The sequence below is a fragment of the Apis mellifera genome, linkage group LG1 (assembly GCF_003254395.2).
Source record: "Apis mellifera strain DH4 linkage group LG1, Amel_HAv3.1, whole genome shotgun sequence".
Classification (NCBI taxonomy): domain Eukaryota; kingdom Metazoa; phylum Arthropoda; class Insecta; order Hymenoptera; family Apidae; genus Apis; species Apis mellifera.
Genome location: NC_037638.1, coordinates 5528323 through 5553695, shown reverse-complemented (window position 1 = coordinate 5553695; position 25373 = coordinate 5528323). Strand labels below are relative to the sequence as shown.

The 25373-nt window shown below is 27.6% G+C and overlaps 1 protein-coding gene, 1 long non-coding RNA gene and 1 other non-coding gene across 9 annotated transcripts in view; 2 read left to right on the top strand and 1 right to left on the bottom strand.

Moving 5' to 3' along the window:
- The window catches only part of LOC409383 (matrix metalloproteinase-2), a 130607-nt gene that overhangs the window by 69850 nt on the left and 35384 nt on the right, over positions 1-25373 (top strand). Inside the window, exon 1 of one of the 7 annotated variants that reach the window (XM_026444939.1) lies at positions 9425-9532. The exons of the other annotated variants lie outside the window; for them this stretch is intronic. Coding sequence (XP_026300724.1) covers positions 9477-9532 — 56 coding nt within the window. The 5' untranslated portion in view covers positions 9425-9476. Of the gene's footprint in view, positions 1-9424; positions 9533-25373 lie in introns of those variants that run through there. 7 annotated transcript variants of the gene reach the window in all.
- On the top strand, positions 6561-6693 carry Mir307 (microRNA 307). Its single transcript, NR_039431.1, has one exon. It is a non-coding gene; the product is annotated as a microRNA 307 (primary transcript).
- LOC102655045 lies at positions 15915-17007 on the bottom strand. Its single transcript, XR_409655.3, has 2 exons — positions 16527-17007; positions 15915-16245 (listed from the first exon to the last, which is right to left on the bottom strand). It is a non-coding gene; the product is annotated as an uncharacterized LOC102655045 (long non-coding RNA).

Below are 25373 nucleotides of genomic sequence, written 5' to 3'. Positions count from 1 at the left end.
AAAAAGATTAAAATAGAGAGGTTAGGATGTATGTTTATTTTTAAAGTTTTAAAAATTTGTAAGTATATCTTTATATTTAATTCAAATTGTTGTCAATATATTATATTATATATATATAATTGTTCAACAATTTGAAAACTACTATTTTATTATTTAACAAATGTAAAATGTTTCATGTTTTCATATTCATTTTATTTTCTCTCACTTAAGGTATAATAAATTTCAGTTTAGACCTTGGAGAAAACTTTTCCAACTTTTTACTTTTTTTTTCAGAAGTTAGGTGTTATAATGAAAAAATAAAATTTTAAATTTTAAATTTCATTTATTCACATTTACAAGTTACTTTTTTAAGGTAAAATTTTAAAAGGAATTGTTTAAGGATAATGGAAAGGATATAACAGAATTAGTAATTAATTTGCGCATATTAAAATGAGGATATAATACAAATTTAAAATATTAAAATACTTTATGACTTTAAAAACATAATTAAAAACATAATACTCTGTGTTTTAAATTTCATATTGCAAAATGCAAAATGCAGTACGCTCCTTGTAATCTTTCCCTTTGTGACTAACATAACAGTTTACCTGACTCACTTTTAGCACTTTAAGATCTCAAGATACTCGAAAATTCTTTCATAATGCACAACCCTTTAAGAACAGATTTTAACATCTATATCTTGTATTTCATAACAACGTTTGTACCAAACTTTTTATTTATAAAAGTCGTATAATTTTTTTCTACAATCAAATAACAGTAATTTAAAAGTTAAAACAAACAAAAGCATGAAAATGAATACAACAACTTTTACAAATTGTTATTTCTATATATCATCATGTTATTCAAATTTCACTTATTTTATTATCACATTTCTCACTTTTTATTATAACAATTAATAATTCAACAATATTAAAAAAGTTTAACTTCAAACTTACAATTTAATAATTTGAGATATGCAAGAAGAGACTCTCTGAAGAAAATCTGCTTGCTCTTTTATATATCAATTGCTTACAAACTCAAGTGCAAAAATACTTCATAGTCAATTGATTGAACGCAGCCATATTATATATAACGCAGAACAAAAATTATTTCACATTTAAGAAATATGGAAAGATTCGTGAAAATAATTGAAACCGTTAAGACAAAGTTTCTCAAAGTTCTTCAAGTTGGTGAAAATGAAGTGTACATGTGTCAGATGACAAGAAGTATCTTCTTGCGGGTAGACGACCTAATTAGTTGAAAGCCTATGTTAGCCGCGGAGCTGTGAAGGGTCGTCTGCCGGTGAGGGCTTTCAATTTAATTTAGTCGTTCGTTATTGCGTGCCTTCGGCGGGCTACGGTTGTGGCCAGCCTGTTTCAGGGCTGCCCCTTTCCAGCCAGGTAAATCTGCTTTAACGCAACGTCGTCTCTTCGCCGACATTCGTGTGACCATCAATTTAGACGCTTCTAGTGTGCCATTTCACGCCAACCTTTCAGTTGTGTGCATCCATTAAACTCGCGGCCTCCCCCTCTCTCGCTCGCTCGCTCGCTCTCGCTTTCTCTCTCGCTCGCTCTCACTCTCTCTCTCGCTCGCTCGCTCGCTCTCGCTCTCTCTCTCTCGCTCGCTCTCTTTCTCTTTCTCGCTCGCTCACTCGCTCTCTCTCTCTCTCTCTCGCTCGCTCGCTCGCTCGCTTTCTAATATCTGATTCGATTCACTTCCGCGCTTATGAGTCGTTGAAACCACTTGTTAGGTAAATTTAAATAGATTCTGATCGATTGATCAATTTAATAGAATTGTTCTTTGCAGGCTTCATTGTGTTTGCCAATCTAATCGCGTTATTATTCTGATTATAGCGCGCTTGGGATGGACCGAGATGGAATTGAGATTTTGGAAATTAAATCTGGTAACTTTGGAATTAATTAATGGATAGATCTAGAGATATTTAGTAATTGTGAGAATGAGATTTTGTAACTTTAGAATCGGTGAAGTGAAAAGGGAATTGAGAATTGAGATTTAGAGGGATAAATGCTTAGATTAAAATTAAGATAAAATTAGAATCTTAAAAATAAAGTTTCATGGTGGTATTTTGATAATTTATTTTTGAGAATATTTATATTATGATCAATATATTTTGTAATATTTAATATTTTTACTGAAATTATTTTAATATATCAAAAGTGGTTATATCACCGAAAATTCTTCAAAGGCAACCTCACAACAATTATTTATGTTAATATGTCTGGAAAAACCGAGACAAAAATCCTAGCATGTCTCAGAACTATGTTTGTTCTTGAATCATCGAGAAAAAGACGGACTCGCTCCTCGTCTTATAATTCTTGGTCTCTCTTTTGATCGTTAGTCGCGTCTAGATATTTTTTAAGCTCTTGAAAAGGCGTTCGTGTGTGCGGGCAATCACTCTTAAGACTGGCGGGACTACCTTTAACGAGTATTACGTTAATTACGGCTGCTGGCATGGCGATCATTAAACTCTTCTATGCCAATGCAAGCCGATTTCGTATGGCTAACGAATTTTTTTTTTTTTCTTTCTCGTCTCAGATGCTGATTCCTTTGTCTATTGTACGAAAAATGTTCGAAAATGAATTCGAAATATAATCGACTGTAGGATTCGTATTTTTCTAATTTACCGATGTTAACCGAAGATGACCGAAGAACGTTCGGCTCCGCTCGAGATTCTCTAATTTACCGACGTAAGTCGAAGATGGCCGAAGATGGCCGAAGAGCGATCAGCTCCAACTTCGGATATTTTCGTCTGTCTCATTTATCTCGAATCTGATTGGTCACGTATATTCGTATTTATTAATTTTATATATAATTAAGAAATATGAATTGTACCTTGATATTCACACATTATTATAATTCTCAGATGCCTATAAGACACGAATTTTAAAAATTTGACCGATAAATGTCTTCGAAAAGGAGAAGAAAAATGCAAATATCTTATAAATCGCAACTTTTCTCAATTAACGATACACCAGACTGAATCTGACGGGTTTCCAGGCGCGATCGTTACAAAAGCCCCAGTAAGTCTGTCTCCTCGACGAGGTGTCGACTTTCATTGGCGAGGGTGTTCCCTCGTCCAGCACGATTTCAACACCGTCTACTCAGGGCCTGACTGAAAGGGTACTCCTCGGTGTCTCCCTTCGAGCACCGAAAGTGCTCCTCGTTGATCACGAAATGCAACACCGTCGTTGCATCCAGCGACGCGAAAAAAAAAAAAGGAGGGAGAGAGGAAGGAAAAGAGACTCCTGTAGAACCCTTAGAAATGTCAGGGCCGGAGATGCCTGCACCAGGCTGGCTCATTTCACGGCAACAAAGCACCTACTCTTAGTCCTGTTATGTGTGAATTAATTTTAATTAATGCCATTCTCTCTTTCACGCCTGTTTAAATCAATCTTTTAACCCTTGAATTATTATTATCTCGGATGATCTCAAAGAATAATCGTTTATAAAAAAAATTTCAAAAATTCTTTTTCAATATTTGATTAAATTCTTTCTTTTAATATCGTTGTAAATTTTATTATTGTATTGTATTCAAAACTAATAAAAAACATGTTTTGAAATTTAACGTTGTCAAAAAATTCTTCGATATATTTTTCTAATGAAGAAGCTGATGATCGTTATTGAGGCCTTTTTCGTATCTAAAAGTACAATTACAAGAAAATGGTTTTAATGGATATTAAAAATTGCTACTCATAACGGAGAAATAAATATTTTTTAAGAATATTCGAAGAGTGGAATATTTTAAAATATAAAGTCTCTGTTCTGTTTTTTTGAAATACAGTTTCTCTAGTATTCTCTTTATTTATTTTTAAATTTCTAATTCAATTTAGTTCGATTTTTTTTAATTAAAGAAGTTTTTAAATTATTTAACAACGATCGATACATTCAATTTTCTATCCAATGTTTTAATCGATTTTTAATTATATCATAAGATTTAATTCTTGGAAGAATTGAATTAAAATTTTTTTCGTACTTTTTAGCTCTAAAATGGAGAAAGAATTTTTTTTTTTAAAGGATTTATTTATCAAAAGAATATTTAAAAATTAATGAAATATTTAAATTCATCGTAGCAATTTATAATTCTGGACATGAGACAAATATACATAATAATATTACAAACGTTTGAACAAAGGTTAAATTGTAAAAGATCCGTGAAAAGAAGATTTATCGTTGATGAAAATGCGAAAGAGAAATTAATCCACGATTAAATATTTCTTTGTAAATTTCGAGAAGGAACTACTTGGCCGATCTCCTGTAATCCATTTTAAACCGTGCCTTTTAAAGAGGCATTTCCAACGAAACGTCCTTTCGCGGCTTCTATTATCCCTCAGTCTTGTTATCTTCAGGCAAAGCGTGGACAAATACGTGTTGACCCTTTTCTTACCCGTGACTCTTGTCCTCTTTTCAGCTGCCCGTGTTTTCCTCCGCTTTTCGAGCCTCGACCTCGTTTGTCTGCTTCCTTGTTCGCTTATTTCGCCGCCGCAAAAATCGATTTCTTTCTCGCATTTTGCGTATTCAACTTCGCCTTATCGAAAATTTCCCTTTCGTTTCTTATTTTCTCTTTTGTATATGTTATTTAATATTTATCGCATTTATACAACAGTAATATAAAAGTGAGAAAGTAGAAATTTTAATCTTTTTCTTTTTTATTCTATATTACAAGCTAAATTGAAGAATTATTATTCAATTATTACTTTTACTATAATTCTCAATCACTGTAAAATCTTATTACGCGTATTATTTATATAATCTATCTTTTTTCCTTCCTGTTATTATTTTTCGTTTTTATTTCGTTTCTTCGTCTTCTGACAGTTTTCGATTACGTCGTTTCCTTTGAAAGCCTAAGTGTAATCCCCTTAGCCACCAATCCTTAGTGTCTGTTCTGCACATTCGTCATTCCGTACGCTCGACGCGCACTCGACGAAATTCAGTTGCATTTCCCATGGCGGAAATTACAGCGGAATGCCTGTTCGTTCGGTTGTTTGACGCGCGCTCACGCGTTAAGAGTGAACTAAGCAGATCGGTCTACGGTCCTTGGAAAATACCGTTGAATCTACAGGATGACCCTTTCCAAAGGATAAGTGCTGTCCTGGTCAGAGAACGAATAAGCGGTTGAAACGTGCTGGTATTCAGACGTCTGCGCGAAATTGCTCATCTTATCTCGATATCGATAGAATTTCTATTGCAATTTTGTGGCTATTCTTGTAAATTACAAGTACCGTATATAATAGTATTGATAGTCGATTTAAGGTTTCAAAAATGTTTTTATACGTAGATGTGTAATAATATGTAAATTTTTATTAAATTGATTTATTAAATTTGATCTCGAAATAATATATATAAATGCATGTAGTTCCTTGCTTATTATATTTCACGAGCGAACCGATCGTGCCCGATTATTGCCGAGCTGACCCGAAGTTAGATTATCGTTCAATTTACGATCTTGGTCGATTTCACCCGAACTTTACCGATTCGTTTCGAGCCTGTAATTTTTCATACATCTTTAAGTTACTTTAGACTACATTAGGCTTCGTAATATTAAGCTGAAAGTTTTCGTTTCATAAAATTATCTATATGGAAAAGAAGATTTCTCAAAGTATTAAATTTTGTCTCATAGATGCAGTAAAACTGTATATCAATTTTAAAAGTGATATTTCAATTGGTTTTAAAATATTTTTATTTATTTTAATTTAGAATTTGATGTATATACGAATATATAAATCTGGATAGCTTTGTGTATCTGACACAAAAGTTATTTTATTTGATAAAGAATATTGGCAAACAAAGAGTTAATAGATTGAATATTGTATTTGATAGTGTATTGGGATTATTTTCTATATTTTAAAATAATATTGGGAAAATATATTTGGTAATGTATACGATTAATAGTTTATGACAGTATTCTTCGAATGAGCATACGTAATCGTGTCTATTTCTCCTATATTTGATTTGGTTTTCATATCTTGTGAACAGAAAACTGTTCTGCTATATTTTCCAATTTATTTAAACAATATGAATTATATTAAAAATGATATAAATTTAAATTATTTATATTTCTAATTTATATTTGTGAATAAAAATAAATAATTATAAAAATGTTTAAGAATATTTATAACTTATATTTAAAAATATATATCTAAAAGTTTTACAAGTAATAAATAATAATTAGTTCATAATAATTCATGAACACATAAAAATTTTAATGTGAAAACTTATATAATTAATCTTATATATAATATATAATTCTGTAAATAAATTATTTTTCAAATATAATAATATAATTCTCTATATTGTAATTCTCGTAATTTTATATAATATGAATTCCTTGAATCTTTTAAAGTCCTTTAAAGATTCCAAAATATAATCTAAATATTCATAATTAATATAATTTGAAAAATTTTTCATAATTTGATATATTTTTTAACTTCTATAAAAATTATAACAAAGATGAAAAGAAAGATGAAATAAAATATTCGAAAAAGTTGAAGAACAGAAGAACATCTTTAAAGATAAAGCAATAACGTAAAGAGCCACGATGAAATCGTTAGAATTGGACATTGGAGGAGCATCTCGAAAATGGCGGTCACGTGGACTCACTCAACCTGGGTGTGATGCTTGCCTGTGTATCAGGCCCTAGCGGTCATCACAACCTTTTTGAGTGAGCGAACGCGACTGTTTTATCGACCATATCCATGAAAAGGAGGAGCTTAAGAGGCAGAATTGAATGCCCAGATCGTTTTGAAATTATTCAAGAAAGTATTCAAACTAAAACGGAAGTATCGAGATTATCATCGATCGAAAAGTTTAGTCTTTTTTTCTTGGAATTATTTGGATAAAATTCGATTAGAATTTTTTGAATATTTTTTAACTTTTGTAAATATTTATGTGTTATTTTTTTTTAGATGATGATAAATTTCAATATGCCATTAATATTAGTTTCAAAGGAACAGAGTATACATGATGTATTCATTCAAGAAGTATAAAATTAATATGTTTAAATCATAATAAATTTTCAAATACTTTCACTAAAAATAGTGTTAAAAATTTGTAAAAAAAAACGTTTTTGAAATCCATACATGATATTAAAATTTTGATCTTGAAATGACTTTCGAGTTAGAAATAGTTTCGAGAATGACATACCATAAACAAGATCATATCAACAAAAATTATTGGAACTTGGCCCAAGATTTTTTTAGAAACTTTTGTAATTTCCAATTATATGACATATTCTATCAAAGATATAAAAATGAAAAAAAAATTAAAATCTATAAATAATATTAAACAAAGATATACATTAGAAAAGAATAAATCATTCTGTCCTTTCAAATAAGAAATTTTCAGCAACATCGATGTTTAATAGTACAATTAATTCGAACGAAAAATGTCGAGCGAAGCGTTAAATAGACAATAGAGAAAGGCGCATTAATTCGAAAAATCAAGCAAAAGAGAAGCAATTCGGTTCTGTGTGTGCGGATTGTTTGATTCTTCTCGCTAGCCTAGAGGTTCTTTTTAAACGGGGTCGTGACCCAATTTATTTAACCGGTTGAAAGACAGAGGAGAGACATTTTAGCCTTGGATGCAGAGCAATTAAGTTCTTATTCTTCTCGGTGGTGTGCACTTGCCACCGATTGGGCATCGTTGAAACCAATTTCGCTGTATAAGAGGACGCTATCCATAAAGCCTCGTAATAGGCTTCAATGAGATCATATTGGCTTCGTTGTTCGCGTACCCGATCAGCGTGGAGATATCTCTTTGCGATGGGGAGAAGGTCATCTGCCTTCGAGTGACCGGCTAATTAATCAGAGATTCATTACGATCGATTTATAAAATAAAAAATCTCAGATTTATAATCAGCTATAATGTATTACGTAACGTATCATCGCTATTAATTTATTTTAATTTCTTTTGTGAAAAAATATCTCTTGAACTTTAACATCTTAGATGTTGGAAGATATATTGTCCTATACTATAATTTAATCTAACCTAACCTAATTTAACGAATTTTACGTTAACTTACCAATCCTTGGTAATAAGAGTGAGAATCGAGCGTGCCGGATAAGATAAACTGCCGAATGAAACTTGACACCCATCATTATTGATTGTTTATATATTGATGACTTCTCAGAAATCAAGAAGTGTTCGATTTCAATCTTTCAGATTGTTAAACGGATGTTGTACAATCGGATAATACAATCAAATAAATAAATTAGAAATATCAGTGGTTGGACATTCATGAAATAGTTGAAACATAACCTCAATATGGCTCGACTAAAGCTAAAAATTTCTTTGTCAAATAAAAAAGTCAGTGAGTGAAAGAAAAAAAAGATTGAAAATTAAAATATATATTTTTCTTCGTCATATATCATATTTGAACCGATTTAAATCTTGTTAAAACAATCGTTTGATACTCGAAAATGTTGATTATGTACGAAAATGTTTAGAAGTCATATATTTATCTTTAAAATCCAAATGTATCGTGCTATTTTGATTCGACCTTTTCTTTATCGTATAACGTCGCGACGATTTATAAAGTCTGTAAAACCGTTTCATTGTATATCGTTGCACAATATAATTGACATTTATTTCGCTCGCTTGATCTTCTTTGACGCAAATCGTTCAGTCAATAACCAAACTCCCAGCTGACTTAAAAAGTGTATTAAATATTTATGAATTATTTTCTTAAAGCATAATACTTTAAAATATCGTTATTAAAAAATTAATATATTCAGAAACGAAATTTCAAATGAAAAAATTTTGTTCTTTTCTTTTTGATTTATGTTTATATTCTGTATGTCTATTATATATTTAATTATTAAAAATAATATATCGAATAACTTAACCTATTAACGTATGCTATATATAGAAGTACATTCGACACTTTGATTGATGCTGCCACCTGGCGAAGAAATTTCCAAATATTGCACTTTGAATAGTTTCTTTATTTACTCTGTTATTTTGACAGTTTATAATATTTAAAGTTAATCGTCGATATATGTAACACAAATATTATTAATATCACTGATTATTTTCAAGTATGCTTATTATTATTCAATTTTACAAAAAATACCATCAACAACATTCAAATGGATATTAATATTATAATTAAAATAATATGAAATTGTAAGATATTTCCATTTTCCATTGTTTGCATTCATGAGATGCAATCATAAACGTCGATATGTGATCTAATATTAATATGTAGATTAAAACGATCTTGTGATCAACACGTGATAGATAACAAACTTCCATCGAACTGTTCATTACTGTCGATTTAAAAAAATCAACGTAGGACGTTCAGAATTCATAACCCTCATTGTACAATGAGCCGAGAGAGATTGACTAGGGAAAAAAAAAAAAAATTAGAAATCACGTGTTCTAGTAAATTGGCAATTCCATCGAGCCGATTGGCGCCTAAACGTCGGCTGGGAGGAGAGTTCGAGGCCGATCGATCCAGTCAATTGACGACACACTATTTTATGACGGGTGATGACTTACGATCGAATCTCGCTTCGATGAATAATCGATACTATACGTAAGCAAAATATTTATAAGCAAAAGTTTTACAACAAAAATTACAAAAATTATTAAAATAATATATTCGTTCCATATGTAATGTGATTTTATAATCATAACTTTTATATATATAATTTATATAAAATGAGGTTAAGAAAGAAATTCAATATGGCAACTCTCAAAGAAAATAATTGTGAATAGGAAATCTCACTTCGATGAATAATCGATACTATACGTAAGCAAAATATTTATAAGCAAAAGTTTTACAATAAAAATTACAAAAATTATTAAAATAATATATTCGTTCCATGTGTAATGTGATTTTATAATCATAACTTTTATATATAAAATGAGGTTAAGAAAGAAATTCAATATGGCAACTCTCAAAGAAAATAATTGTGAATAGGAAATCTTTTTTTTTTCTTTTTATAGGTTTATTAAGAAGTTTCATATTTTCAGATCTTTTTCAGATCTTTTTTAAAAATGGAAATATTTTCCAAAATCTCTTTCAGTTAGCATTTTTATCTAAAGTACAATTTACACATAGTGAAAAATTCATATTTATTGATTTATAAATTAGAATGTATTGTTTAAAATATTATTATTGAAGTATACATGTCTAATTCTTGTATTGAAAATGAAAGTTTGGGATTAAAATAAGATTACTTTTAAGATTAAATCACAAGGATAGATTATCGAAGACTGATCGAGTACGTAATTAGCCGTATTATTTTCGCTTAGTTCAAGCACTAGAAAACTGGAGTACACTGATTCAAAGTTGTGGACGTGTTCCAAACTGGTTGAACGCGGTACTCTAAACCTCTTTGCAATATCCATTGCTGCCAAACGTGCCTCTTCCATTGCCAAACATCCTTGTCAATATTTGAAGGTCTTCCAGATAGGAGTTCAAATTTTTTATTTACAATTCCACTAACGTACAATATTAAGTTCTAACGTGGTGGCGAATATTATGAAACACAATACTAATAGCATTACTTCTTTTGAGACCTGTTATACAACTTGGTCCACAGAAACTTAACTAATAACTAATCTCTTAATAATAAAACAAATTTTAATTATTATTCCAAGAATAAAGTTCAATAAAAAGGAAATAATTTTAAAAGTTACAATAATCTTTAAAAACAATGTGGATGAACAAATAAATCCAAAGTGATTTTTATCAATAAATGAATTATGATTTTAATGATACAGAGAATAAAATCTATTAACATAATTTTTACAATTTTATTTATTTCTAAAATAATATTGGTATCTGTATGTCAAGATAACTATTTCTGACTTATAATGATAATGATAATAATAATATCTGTAAAATATATATCTTCTCTAAAATTATTCTTTATCTTTTTTAAATATTGTACAATTTTCCTATATCAACAGATAAAATATAGAAGATAGATAAAATTTCATAATACCTCTAGACCATTATCTATCACATATTTTTGATATGTAAGACACGTGTACACATAAACACATTTGCTCTTGTGATAAAGCAAGCCCTCTGGTCCCTTTTACAAACTGTTTGACGACACGTCTTCCAACGAGTAAATTCTGTCTTCAATTATGTAGTTGTATATCGACTTGACCCAGCCATTCGATTGCCTAGTCTGTGCCCTGATACGTTATCAAACTAGCTCTACCTAGCCAGAATTAGATTCCGCGTGCACCTCTATATTGACGTGATTACAGGAGAAATTGGATGCAGTAGAGGGATAATGACTGCGTGGTTAAATGCTGTGCTGCAAATTTATGATCTTACCATCTTGCTGGATGGTAATTTAAATTAATCGTGGATAACCTCGTGGTGATTGATGTTTTCTCTGTTGGTAGTGACGAGAGCTTCACGAAAATTATTTCTCCACGTAATATTTTTTTCTGATTTCTTCTTTTCTTCAGAAATGTCACCTAATATAATTGATTAAAAAATTCTCTCTGAATTATTATTAATCCTTCCACAAAAATATTTAGTTTTTATGAAATATAAATGAGATTTTCATTAGAATTTCTTTTTTCATTTATGTTTTTATAAAACTTCTTCTTTCATCTAAATTTTATAATATGATGAAATTTATAATAAGATTGATAGGAATTGAATAATTAATTTAATTTAATTTTCTTTTAATAGTGATAAGAAATTTTCATAAATATATAAATAAATTCAGTTGATATTTTTCTCAAATTTTATTTTATTTTATTTATTTTACTTTATGCAATGAGAAATCAAAAATCGGAAGAAAATAATTAATTTTCTCTACATTGTTAATTTTGTCATAGAAATTTTTTTTTTTTAATAATAATTTCTCTTTCAAATTTTTTTGTGGTATGATAAAAATAAAAGAAATCTAAATAATAATTTTCCAAAAGCTGTATCTGTCTCAAGTATTTCAATTATGTATTAACGTAACTTTATAATATTATTTCACTGCTCGGTCCATAATGATTTAAGAGAGAAATTTCGTAGGAAGATAATTTTCCCAGGGAATAAATGCAGCTGCAACGTTTTCATTCCTTTATGGATGCACGACACGAAAAACACGAAACGGCCATAGCCGCGATGAATATTTCGAAATTTCACCGCGAATAATATTATAAATTCCGTGAATTTCAAGATACAGTGTAACACGGTCGGTTTAAACGGTTTTTGGGACAAGGCATTAAATTGTAACCTAACTTGTCGACGTTTTGTGTAATACTGTTACCCGTGTTGCTTTTATTATCTTGAACGCATTTACAGCTTTGCGTAAAATAAATATAAAATCGCGTTAATTCGATTAATTTTCTTCACGATGAATGGAATCGTGTTTTAAATTCTGAATATATATAAAAATTATTTATTTTTAGCAATTTTTTTTTAAATTTCTTTTTCAGGGAGAATTTATAAAAGTGAATAAAAAGGAAAGTCAAAAGCGAAAGAAATATTAAAATAAATTCTTGACATTTCATTTCACGTGAAATCATCGTGATATTAAAAAGCAGAATTCAGTGAATGTAAATTGACTAAAAAAAAAAAAATTCTGCGTAAAAACAACGTTGATACTTCATAGTATTTGAGAGGGAATGACTTTGAAAAATCGTTGGAATTATTGAACTGCAAAAATTATCGTTTCGCAAATCTTTTCGATATTTTTCATTATTTTTTTTATCTTAATATTTTTAATTTCTTATAAATTGTAAACTATTTTCTATTAAAAGAATCAAAGTAACACTTACACAAGATGATAAATATTTTCTCTGAATGAAGTTAGGATAAATGATTTTTGTCTTAAAATATATGACAGACGAATTCGAATAATCACGAAGATTTTATTTCAATAAAATAGTTATCATCGTCTTTTAGAACATCTTAGGAAATTCGAACGGCGTCGTGATTTCCCCTTTCACAGTTTATGCCTCGAGGCTCTCGTCTCATGAATTAGAATTCATCGATTACCTCACGACGCGTGAATCGTTGCATATTCAACGTATTTCGATTAGGGATGCGTGAAATCGTCTTGTGATTTGAACTTCGGGATGATTCGGAAAAATTCGGGTAGAATCGGGTAAATTCGGTTAAGGTCGTTTAAGATCGGTTAAGATCGTAAAAATGTACTTGCTTGTGTATGAATTAAGATGTCTCTCCTATTCCTCTAATCTAGAAAATTTCGATACATTCTTGAAATTTCAACAATATAATATCGAGATCATATATGAATTATTAATAGAATGTTTATTAAAATATTTTGTCAACATAGGGATATAAATTAATTCAAAGCTAAATATAGGAAATTTATGTCATATTTCGTGACATATTAATTATCTTGTACAATATTTACTTGTTGCATATTCAATAGTATCTATATAATTTATTTAATCCTATCAATTTGTGCTGTTAATAATCAAATAATTAATTTTGTATTTACTGTCGTGTGTCACTTTTGTATAGGAATTAAACTATTTGGAAATATACTTTGCAATTTATTATTACTATTTTTAGAATTCTTGTGAATTCTTTTATTCTATAAAACATGTAATGACTTCAAACTTTTGACTGATAATATTACATATATTATTGAAATACATATCTTAATGTTTTTCATTTTTGATTTGATCATTATATCGATATTATTTTCCGTATATTTAAGCAAAGATGTAGTTCTATTTGTCATATATATATCCTTTTACTACATACTGCATATCTAAAATCGAAAAAGTGCAAAATTTACAACCAGGATTCTCCAAGAATTTCAATACGATAATACAAGAGGATAAAGCTCCAAGAATCCACATCTCCTATATATAAATAATTCCAAGAGATGAAAAACTAGGCGGTTGAATTTTCGAACAAAGAAAAATAGAGGGGGTATGAGATAAGAAAGATGGAAAAGGTATTGGTAAGGGCATCAGTTCTGCACGCGGTGCAGAGAAGGAAGCCCTGGCATCTTTCCGCGTCTTCCTGTTTCTGCTACAGCTCTCCCATCTATCTCACCGCGTCTCCTGTTCCACGTTCTTTATTCAAGAGTCTCGATGGCGTTCTTCCTTTGATATCTTTTGTTTGGATGCCCTTGCCCTTGCCTAGGCGCGCAACCCTCCGGCAACGTCTCTACGAGAGAACTCTCTCGAGAAGTGCCTACACAACCCTCGTGACACAACCAAGGGTGGATACTGTATATTCACTGGACGATGCAGCTTGTGCGTACATACAGATGGAACGTCTTGCATTTCCACAAGTGCATTGGAGAGTGCAGGCCTGTGGCGACGAGAGAGGAACGAGAGGCTTTCGCGGAGAGGCCAAAATGCAGACGAGGAGAGGAGCTTAAGACACAGAGAAAGAGAAAAAGAGAGAGAGAGAGAGAGAGATATGTTATGTTATTGTAAAGCCATGACACAACAGCTTTCTGATAAACAAGAAACTTGAAAGCGATCCTTTATGCTATTGTTGAACTTTTAGTATTACTCTATGTAGGTTTGTTTATTTAATCCTTGAAGTGAGGAAGATTTATTAAATAGCAGGTTGATTGTTGATAAATAAATGTTTTCTATCTAGTAAAAGAATATGAATCTTCTAGAGATTTGTTTAATAGAAGTTAATCATTTGTTTAAATTGATTTTATATTCAAAAATTGTAAAAGTTTTCTTCAATACTTTAAACTTTTAAATATTTTGAAAAAATTTGGATTTTTATTATATAATTTAAAGAAAATAAATAAAAATTGAACAATGATATGGATACAAAGATATTCTTAAAGTTTAGTTGTTAAAATTATTAGAAAACCGATATTTTCAGTAAACATAGTTTTATATAACCTATTTTGTGATAAGAATTAATATTGTCCAATCAAAAAAAAGACAATCACAATTAATATTAGATAATTATTTGATAAATTATGTTATTATTTCTTTAATTTATTTCATAAACATTCATTTAAAGTCCATATTCATATTGTTTATGAATTAGTCATTGAAAATTGAATATATTACAGATATATCTTAGTATATTCATCATTATATTCGCTAGGAAAAAGCATTTTATCTCTCAGAACTTTAGTATACAAATTAGGAATATGTTATAAGCCATTATCCATGTATTAAATATGGAAGAAATTTTCCATAGTCATCACCAAATTTATTAATCACTATCAGTTGTAATCACCCTCTTTTTTCTGTAAAAATGAAATAAGAATACTATGAAATAATAATAATAAGTAGTAATAATAGAACCAAGTTATAATAGAGAAAATAAAATAATCAAAAAGATGAAATAAAATAAAAGAAAGTAGATGATAATCACAAGACATGTTGATTGATAATTGATAAATAATTCTTAAATTATTAATGCATCTCTGATTTAGAATTAGTAAAAATATCATCATATATCACTTAAATAAATATATTTGGACAATGAAAATTAAGAATGAAAATAAATTCAAATTTTCAGGTTTTTTTCAGTAAAATGTAAAAATGAGATTATTCATTGCAAATGATAGAGGTTCAAGCGGTATAGGAGAATCAAATATTTGAGATTGAAGTGGATATGAATATATTCTGAAAAGTTTTTGTTGCTAAAGTTGGTAAAAGAAGTTTAAGGAAAGAAAGAATATAGGAGCATTGGAATATATTATATGGAAGATAATTTTTGGGAAAAGTTTTGCAAAAAATCTTAAATTTTATTATGTTTATTCATGATAATTAATAATCAAAGTATTATAATAAAAATAACTATACATATAAATATACAATTAGTTTTCTATTTTAATAAAAATCAACAATAATATTAAATTAATTCAATTTGTCAAAAGTCTCACATATTTTTAATAATTGTAAAAATAGAGAACTCAAAAAATTCTCTATTAATAGTAATTCTATGTCAACTTCATAAATAACCTTTTTAATTATAAATTTTTAAATCAACAATATTTAAATATGTATATATAAAAACATATTTTAAAATTATTTTATATAATCAATGTATATAAAGGAGATTGATAGTAATCAAGTAGAAATCAAAAAATCCTAAAGATTAAATTATTCCAAAAACAAATTTTTCGACGATATCGTTGCTGGATTTTTCATGAAAAAGAATTGTATTTTTGACTGCTTGCTCAAGAGCTTGTAAGCTTTTACGTGCATTTATATAAATAATAAGCCACACAGAAATCAAATGACAACAGGATATTATACTTTCTTTTATCTCTTGACATTTTCATTATTTTAATCATGAACAAATCTCTTTATCTGAAACATTATTTGTAACAGAGAAAAATTATTTTACTTTCATTGGATTCTTTTAAATATGAAAAAGTACATATGATATTCTACACACATATATATACAACTTTTATTAAAAATTAAAATTTAAAATAAATTTTTTAAATTTGACTTAGGTTAGATATTGAAAAATAGGTTAGAATTTCGTTACTTTAAAAAATTCTCTATAAGTACTTTAAAATTCATTATTATCATCTTTATAATATTAATATTAAAAAAAAAAAGCATAGTAAATAATAATTGCTTACCTTGTCCCCTTATTTTTACGTATTTCATTATTATCGAATATCGAACGAATGATGTTCACGGCTTTGAGTCCGCCACCATTTTCAAGCCCCTTTCACACTCGTGCTTTCTGATAGCAGTAACTAAAGCCGTCGCTAACTTTTAATATCTCCCCTCTAATGGTCCTTTCACCGGCGCTTAATCCAATTTTGCATTTTTACACGGCACTCGAGTCTCACCTACGCGCTCTCGAATAGTTAATTGCACTAATTGAACGAGATTCCATCGGACCTAGTGTACGTAATGTTCGGAGCTGGAAGTCGCGTTTTTAACCTCGCCAGTATGCAGCTTTCATCGTGCAAAACCGATTAAAAGTATACCTTTTATAAGGACATTGCAAAAAATGGGTTAGCCTGACTGTAATGGCCATCTAAATTAATTGCTAATATTTTTCGCGCCATTTTAATGAAAATTCCAAAGTTTTACCTTTTATTATAAATTTTTAATAATAATGTTAAAAAAATTGTAAAAAAATTCGAAACTTGCATATTTTACAATAAATTATTGAAGATTACTATAATTTTTTATATAAAAATATAATTTAAATGAAAAATTGACTAATTTAGAAATATTTAATATATATTAAAGCTCAAATGTATATGTATTATATACATGTTCTTGTATATTCATTTCAATATATAAAATACTAATTAGTCGAACATAAATTAAACATTCTTTGAGAAAAAATAATTTTTTAAAACAAATTAAAAAGTGATTTAAATTAATAAGTAATTTTCAAGGTTAAGAAATTTTTTTAAAAGATTTTTTAAGAAATTGATTGATCATAAATTTTTCTTTCCAGATAAATAAATATATATGTATTTTAAATTTTTCAAAAACTTCTCTTAATCTATAAAATTGTTTACTTAAAAACCTAATCTATATTTACAAATTTTTCATACGTAATTCATTTTCACTTATCGAATAAATAATTATAGATTTTCTAAAAGTTCATTTTTTTACGTAAAAACATAACCTGTTTTCAAAAATTTCATCAATAATTAAATTTAAAATATTAACGCAATTTAAAAAATATCGGATTTCTTAAAAATCTGTATAAACGTAATTTAGAAAAATCTATCATTAGAGGTTATGTTCGAAACATTAATCTAAGAAAGTATTTTAGGCCAAGGAATTTACACGTGATTATTTCCAATAATCAAACAATGTATTACAATCAAACAAGTTAATCGTTAATTTTGCACATATTTGTTTTCTTCGATGAAATTCCAGTTGAACGAATCAGCTATGTAGCGTTCGGCGTCGTTAAATTAATTATTCGTCCGTGAAATTTAATAGTCGAAGTTTTCGAACGTGCGTTGTTCCGTTGAGAAAATTGATTTTCGTAATCCTTTCATACTTTCCGTACTCATTTAATCCTATCTCATAGAAATCGAGAAATAAGAAGCGTTGCACGATATCATCCGACCGTTTTTTAAGCTTTAATATAAATGTAAAAAAAAAGGAAAATAAAGATCATTTTTTAACGCGACATAACCTCTCGATTAAAAGCTCAATTTTGTTATCACATCGTGCTTAATTTCCTCGAATTGTTGTTACCTTTAAAATTAAATAAAAGAGAAGAGAGTAATTTATATATTGATAAAACACTTTTTTTATTTATATAAAAATAGAAATATACTATAAATGAATGATGAAAATGGGTTTATAGCTGGTTTTATCAAATTATTGTCGAAACTACAGAGAAAAATATAATTTAAAAGATAACTAAAATCTGTTACTGCTTTTAACATAATAATTTGAGAAACAAAATAATTTATAACATTTTATTCAAGTTATTCTCTGCATATTTTAAATATTCATCTTTTCATCATCTTTCAAAAGAAATTTAATTATTTTAAATAGCATATATTGAATTGTACATCAAATAAGCCTTTCAATTAAGAATAAATTACAATTTTTTTATTAATAATAATTCTTAAATAAATTATTCCAAGAAAAAACAAATAAAAGAAATGAAAATATCGAAAATATCGACAAAAATTTAAAAATCATTCAATTTCGTAGAAGAAAAGATCAGCAATTTATCCGTTTAGACAACATATTTGTTCTCTCGACTTTTCTATTGAGCTTTCCTTTCCTTTCGAGTAAACTTGTTTATTTCCTCGCTTTCAAGCATGTGCCGGCATTCGGTGCCTTCGTAACTTTCAAACACGTGCGATTCCCAACTTCCGTCTTCGAAACTTGCGACATTTTTCTTACGAAAAAGCGTACAACATTTTTTTTAGAAATTGAAATTAATCTGAAGTTAAACATCATATAATTTTCTTAACTTGAAGATCGTATCGTATCTGTAAAAAAATAAAATTATTATTATTATTATATTAAAATTATTTTAATTAAAATTTATTTAAAAATGATTTTTCTTAACATAAATCAAAAACTTTTTTGTTTATTATTTATTTTTTAAAATTTTGCTTCTATTTGGAAAGGCTAAAATAAATTTCTTTTACCATTGAAAATTATTTACATATTTTTTTTATTTATTTTTATTTTACTTGTTAAAAAAAAATAAAATTATTCGATTTAACAAATAATTCAACAAATAATTTAATTTAATTATTTATCTTAAAATTTGAACGACAGAGATAAAAAACAGCAAGAAGCTTATAGAATTAATTTATGAATAGCATTTCTCGTAATGAGAGGGTCCAATGCAAATTACTTTAAAGACAATGAAATCGTTGATGATTTTCAGAAGTTTGAAAGTTTTAAACGACGATAAGAGAAAGTGTCACGTTCAACTCGTTAAGCAATTAAAATGAAATTTTCTATTTAAAGGCTAAATTTATTTTTAATATTTTAAAAGTGATTTGATTTTTTTTAAAAAAATGAGATGTAAAAAAAAAATTGTAAGTATGCAATAAAAATATTATTAATCAAAAATATATCTAAATTAATTTCAAATTATTATAAAAATGAAATTTGTAATTTTAATTAATGAACGAATGCAATTAAATTATAGAAACTCGTTCATTAACTATAATTTTTTTAAGTACACAAAAGAGAATTGAATGATTTCTTTGCTCTAAATCAAAATGGAATCATATATATTTCCAAGAGAAAAATTAATTTGCAATTTTACGAGATTCAATTGGAACTTCTGTATATAACGACCTGTCACTCGTTTGGTTCATCAATTTTCGCATCGATCACTTTATCTACTTGTCAATCCATTCCATTTATCTACCCGATTGTCTGTCCATCACTCTCGATCAATTTATCATTTGTTTCGTCAAACGGTAAATCGAGGAAGATTTGAATCTCTATTATGCCGTCTAGTTTACAACTGAAGAGTTTCATTTTATTAATTTATTGATATTAGAAAATATTTATTTTCGAAAACATTTATATTGTTTCATTTAATCATTTTTGGTCATAATATTCGATCCACTTAGATTATTTTATTCAATATTTATTATAAATAAATTTATACATATAAATCACATTTTTTTTAATATTCATTTTTATAATCGTGTATTTATACGATATATCAATATATATAATTTTATTATTCTTGAAAGAAATATATATTTAAATTAATAATACATATATTACAAAAAAATATATTTTCTTAATAACATACATATTGTATGTTTTATTAAATGTAAATAATTTTATAATATTCTATTATTTTATTCTATTTTAAATCATTGATTTTTAAAACATAAATTGAAAATAAAACCTATTCATTTTTAGGTTAGCTTTCAATATTCGACATTACGATATTTATTATACATACATATTTTGTATTATAAATTTTTGTATTGTGATATTTTCTCAATAATCTTTTTAAATCTAGTATAAATATTACAAGGGATCATTTAAAAAAGTTTTATATTTTAAAAGAAAACAAAGTCGAAACAAAGTAAAACACTTAACAAGATTTATCGAGCAAAAGAATTTTATTAGTTTCTGCATAAGAATCTTTAACTTGAAACTTCCTGGCACAGGAAGTTTTTGTTTTAATTTCAATCAATTTTCATTTATTCTATCATAAATTTTGTTTTAATTTTGTTCGTAATTTCGTAAATTAATATATCAAAATTGAATAAAAATTGAGAATCATTAGCATAAAATACCGAAAAAAAACAAAACAAAAATACAACACAAATTGCAACATCAAAATCAAAAAACTTCACTCACATATCAAGAAACTTTTCCATAGAAACTGAAAATTCTACACAAAACATTCTAAAATCAGCCATTAAACACTTGACGACATCAACGACATCTGTAGCGAAACAATGGTATTAATCATATATATGCATATATAAAATTCAACGTATAATATTGAAAGTTTTCCATTGACATTTTAGAAATTAAATATCCTAATTTAAAATTTTATATTTGGAGTCCATGACATCTTTAAATTTTCAAAATCCATTCGATTATTTTATTTCTAATGTTTTTCTTACTTTTAACCTATTATAAAATTATAGGTTATATATACTTAATTAAAATTTCCATCACTAATAGAGATTGATTATAAAGTAATTAAAAAAAGAAAAAAAGAAAGAAAATTGAGAAAAATGTCAAGAATCACGAACGGAGATCATTAGTTGTCATGGTAGCCAGTATTCGTCTTCTGGCCCGTTAAACTCGTTGAAACGCGACGACATCGATTCAATTTTCATCGCGGTCATTTCAACCTGAACGAGTCAGATTCCGTAAACCAGATTCGCTGTTCACGATCGAAATCGGTTGTTCCATGGCGGCCAGTTTCCACGTAGCGCTCTTCAATTGGGTTTTCCCGGAAAACCTGTTGGGAAATTCCACCATAGGAGGAACAGATTTATGGGCGATGCGTGCTACTGAATTTCCTCTTCCCTTGGATCCGACCAAACAAAAAGGCATGCGAACCGTAGCCAGCCCACGATAACTGGGAATTAGCAGTCTTGGAAATGAAACTAACATGAAAAACGGAATTGCTTCGTTTCAAGAGCTTTCTCCCCCTCGTTTCCATTTTTTCTTTTCTTATTTGTTTTTTAGTATGCTATAATTGGTTATTGGATTTTGGTTATTAGAAGAGATTTAGTAGTAAGAATGATAAAATACTTTTATTTTTTAAATGTAATATTTTTTTCAATGATGTCTATTACTTAAGTATGGCAAGGATAGTGAGTCAAAGTGAGCCAAATTTTCTTCTCTTTTTTTCCTGTTTTAGGAAGTGGAAGATATATAAAAAATCATAAATATTTTTTATATAAAAGGAATATAGGAAATTAGAAAAAAAAATGAGTATATAATAATTATTTAACTTACATTTTATTAAAAATTAGGTTAGGTTATTCATAAACATAATAAAGTTCAATTATATTTTATTCTTTTTTAATTATCATTTAATCCTATATAATACTAGATTTTTCAATTATAATTTTTAAAAGAATTCATTGAAAAAATTCATTCCAAATATAATTACAAATATCCACTTTTTAATTATTTTGTCAAATTGTTTTACATATTCATATATGTACCATTTTTATTGATGTTTTAATTAATGAAATAATTCTATAAAAAGTTTAAGAAAATTCATTTTTATGAAAAAAAGTCATTAGCGTTTCATGAATTCATAAACGTTGGTAATAATTCTACAAATTTAACGAGTCATTGTATATACACTACAAATTAGTACAGAAATATAGAAATAACAACTATTCATTGTATATTTATTTAATAAGCAATGCTGTCAGAACAATCAATTTTTCATGAAACGTGTAATAGTTTTAAAACGATATGTGGAATACATCAATTTTTCGAAACAATTATATTAAAATTCATTGTTATAATAAATTTTTATTAATGATGAGTTTAATCATTTTTTATTTGATTTTTAAAATATTAAATACAAATAATACAAAATTTATATTTCAACAATTATATATTTTGAAATATATCATTAAATAATTATTTTGTTACACAATTAATTTCTTAATTTCTCTATTTAATAAAATTAATGCTAATTATTGTTATCGTTGTTGTTATATATGTTATGTTCCATTAACTAATAAATACATTTTGAGTTCGTCAAATGAACAGATTTGGAATAATGTTGACGTTTCTCTTTGTGATTCTATATAGAATAATTATATTCTATATATATAATTATAATTATTATTATAATTATATCATAATTATATTCTATATATTATATTATTCTATATAAAATAATAAATGATATTTAAAAGTGTATCATATGTTAAATAACAATAATAAATAAATTTAATTCTATATAAATTGAATTTCAACACTTAAATTATTTTATTATTAAACTATTATAAATTATAAGAAAAATAAAACATTGATAATTGTCAAAATTTAAATTTTTTATAAATTTAATTTAAATTTAAATAATATAAAATAATATTTTTATAACAAAAATATTAATTTTTCAAAAATTTTAGTTTTAATCTTTTTTAATCCCTTCACCAATTGAGTTTAATACTTAATTATAATACAGAAAAACAATGATACAAACTTATAATTAGTGTTGAAAACTAATATATATTATATTAATCTATTCACTATTATATAGTAGAGTGAATTAATGCAACACAAAGAAATATAATGTTAATATATATTTTTTTCTAATTTTGTGGAATAATACAGAAAACATTGTTTGTAACATCTTTGTACAATAGATTCTGGAGGAATTCACCGACATGAACCAATGTGCTAATTAATTCTGCATGCTATCCCATTCGCGATTCGTGACCAGCATACGCTTAGCTACTCATTATGAGATCAACGTAAATGTAAAAAAATTGATAAAAATTATATTCTTTTTTTAATCATATTGGAGACATCATAGTGAAAATAATAAAAATAATTTAAATAATATCAAGATATTAATTTTTATAAATTAAGAGCTAATTACAAAATTTCATTGCTTTTTCTGTAATTTTTAAATAGAATGTTTACACGAATATACATATCTTTATAATATAAAATATATCTATTCTATTTATTTACATTTATATATATATAAATTCACATCTGTCATAAAATTGCGAATCAAAAAAGATAAATTCAATTGGATCAACTACAATTTTTTACGAATGAGGTTAAGAAGTTTTCACGTGTCGTATAGACTGCATAATATAATAGATCACCCATATGTGTGATAAATAGTCTTTGTCAATATCAGGTGCTTTGTCGAACACAGGATCCCCGATATTCTGCTAGTTGCTCGATGTCACGGACCGATTCACTCGATCCTCCAGAATTCTGCGAGTGTCGAGGCTCGTCGTTGACACCGAAGGTATAGAGCGTCGAATGCCACTCGGCTACGGGACGGCTCTCTATAATCTGTCGATCACACAGACTTCGGGGCCAAAGCTTCGAGAGCTTTTTAGCTGCGACTCGAGTGATTGGATTCGCGGTCGAGGGAATGCGAATTGGTCGAATAGCCAATGAGTGGAGAGTGGGGAAAATGGCGAGGGATATTCATCGACAGAGGTACCATCTATGTGATCGTAAAAACATCCAAATAATGAAATAGGAACTATTTCTACTGCCCTCTGGTAGGACAAGTAAACATTAAAAGTTTGAACATTTGTGAAAATCTTGCAATTGACCGCGTTTTACTTTGGTTACAATCGTTTAAGTGTTTTATTATTTTTCTGTGTTTGTGCTTTAATATTTAATTTTGTATCGAATTGTAGATTATTAATGATGATTCGTGATGTAACGATATTTGACGAGATTAAAATTTAATAATGAAATTTTATTAGTTTTGTTGCATTGAATTTGAAGAAGTGAAGTAGAGTAAATTCGAGAGATTTTATTGTATGAATTTGAATTGAATTTGAGAGGTTAGATTAGTTCTAATAGTTTAATATGTTGAAATTTTGTTCGTTGTAAATCAGTGACATTTTAAAAATATTATACCATTTATGTCAAATTAAATTAAAATTGGGTAAGTAAAGTATTAAGAAAAAAATTTTTCATTAGTTTGTCAGATTTCTGTCAATCTGTTGCACGTCTCTTCGATTGGCGAAGTAAATCGATCTCCATGGACTTGGCCACCGTGAAAAAATTCACGTCGCTATTGGAAATCTACGTCGAATACCAATTCTGCAATCGCGTGCACACAATGTTTTCCGTTTCGTGGCGAAACGCAGTGCAACAGTTTATAGAATTTCTCCCGGAATTGGAAATAGGACTTGTTTCGCGTGATGTCGCTGAAACAGTTTCCTCTTGATGCTTATTCGACCAAGACAAAACGATAACGGAATGTGGTTTTGTTGGAAAATTTCAATCGACAAAAGACATTCAACTGTCTGTTTGATATTTCGTTTAACGTGACAAATTAGTATGTTGAATTTTTCTTATTTTATTTAGAAATTCAGACTATGTTTCGTTAATTTTATTTCGTACTATCTTTGGAAAAAATATAAACTAAAAATGTACATATAAAAATAAATTGAAATATTCTCAATATTTATAAATCATTTATAAATTATTTTTTAGAATAATAAAAGAAGAATAATAAAAATTATAAAATGCAATTTCCAAATAATTATTTATTTATATTTAAGAAACGTAAAAATTTGCATGAAATTATTAATTACAATATGTAACATATTGGATATTTCAACAGTATAGAAATATAGAATTAATGAAAATTTGAACAATGAACATCGCGAATATAATTATTACAAGTCACCGAATTTCAATTATTTTGTTTAGCGATGACAGAAACTTGGAACGTGATTTCTATGAACTGCAACTGTGAATTATATATAGAAATGATGTAAAATCTTATCTTTCCTTCATTATAGTTTTGA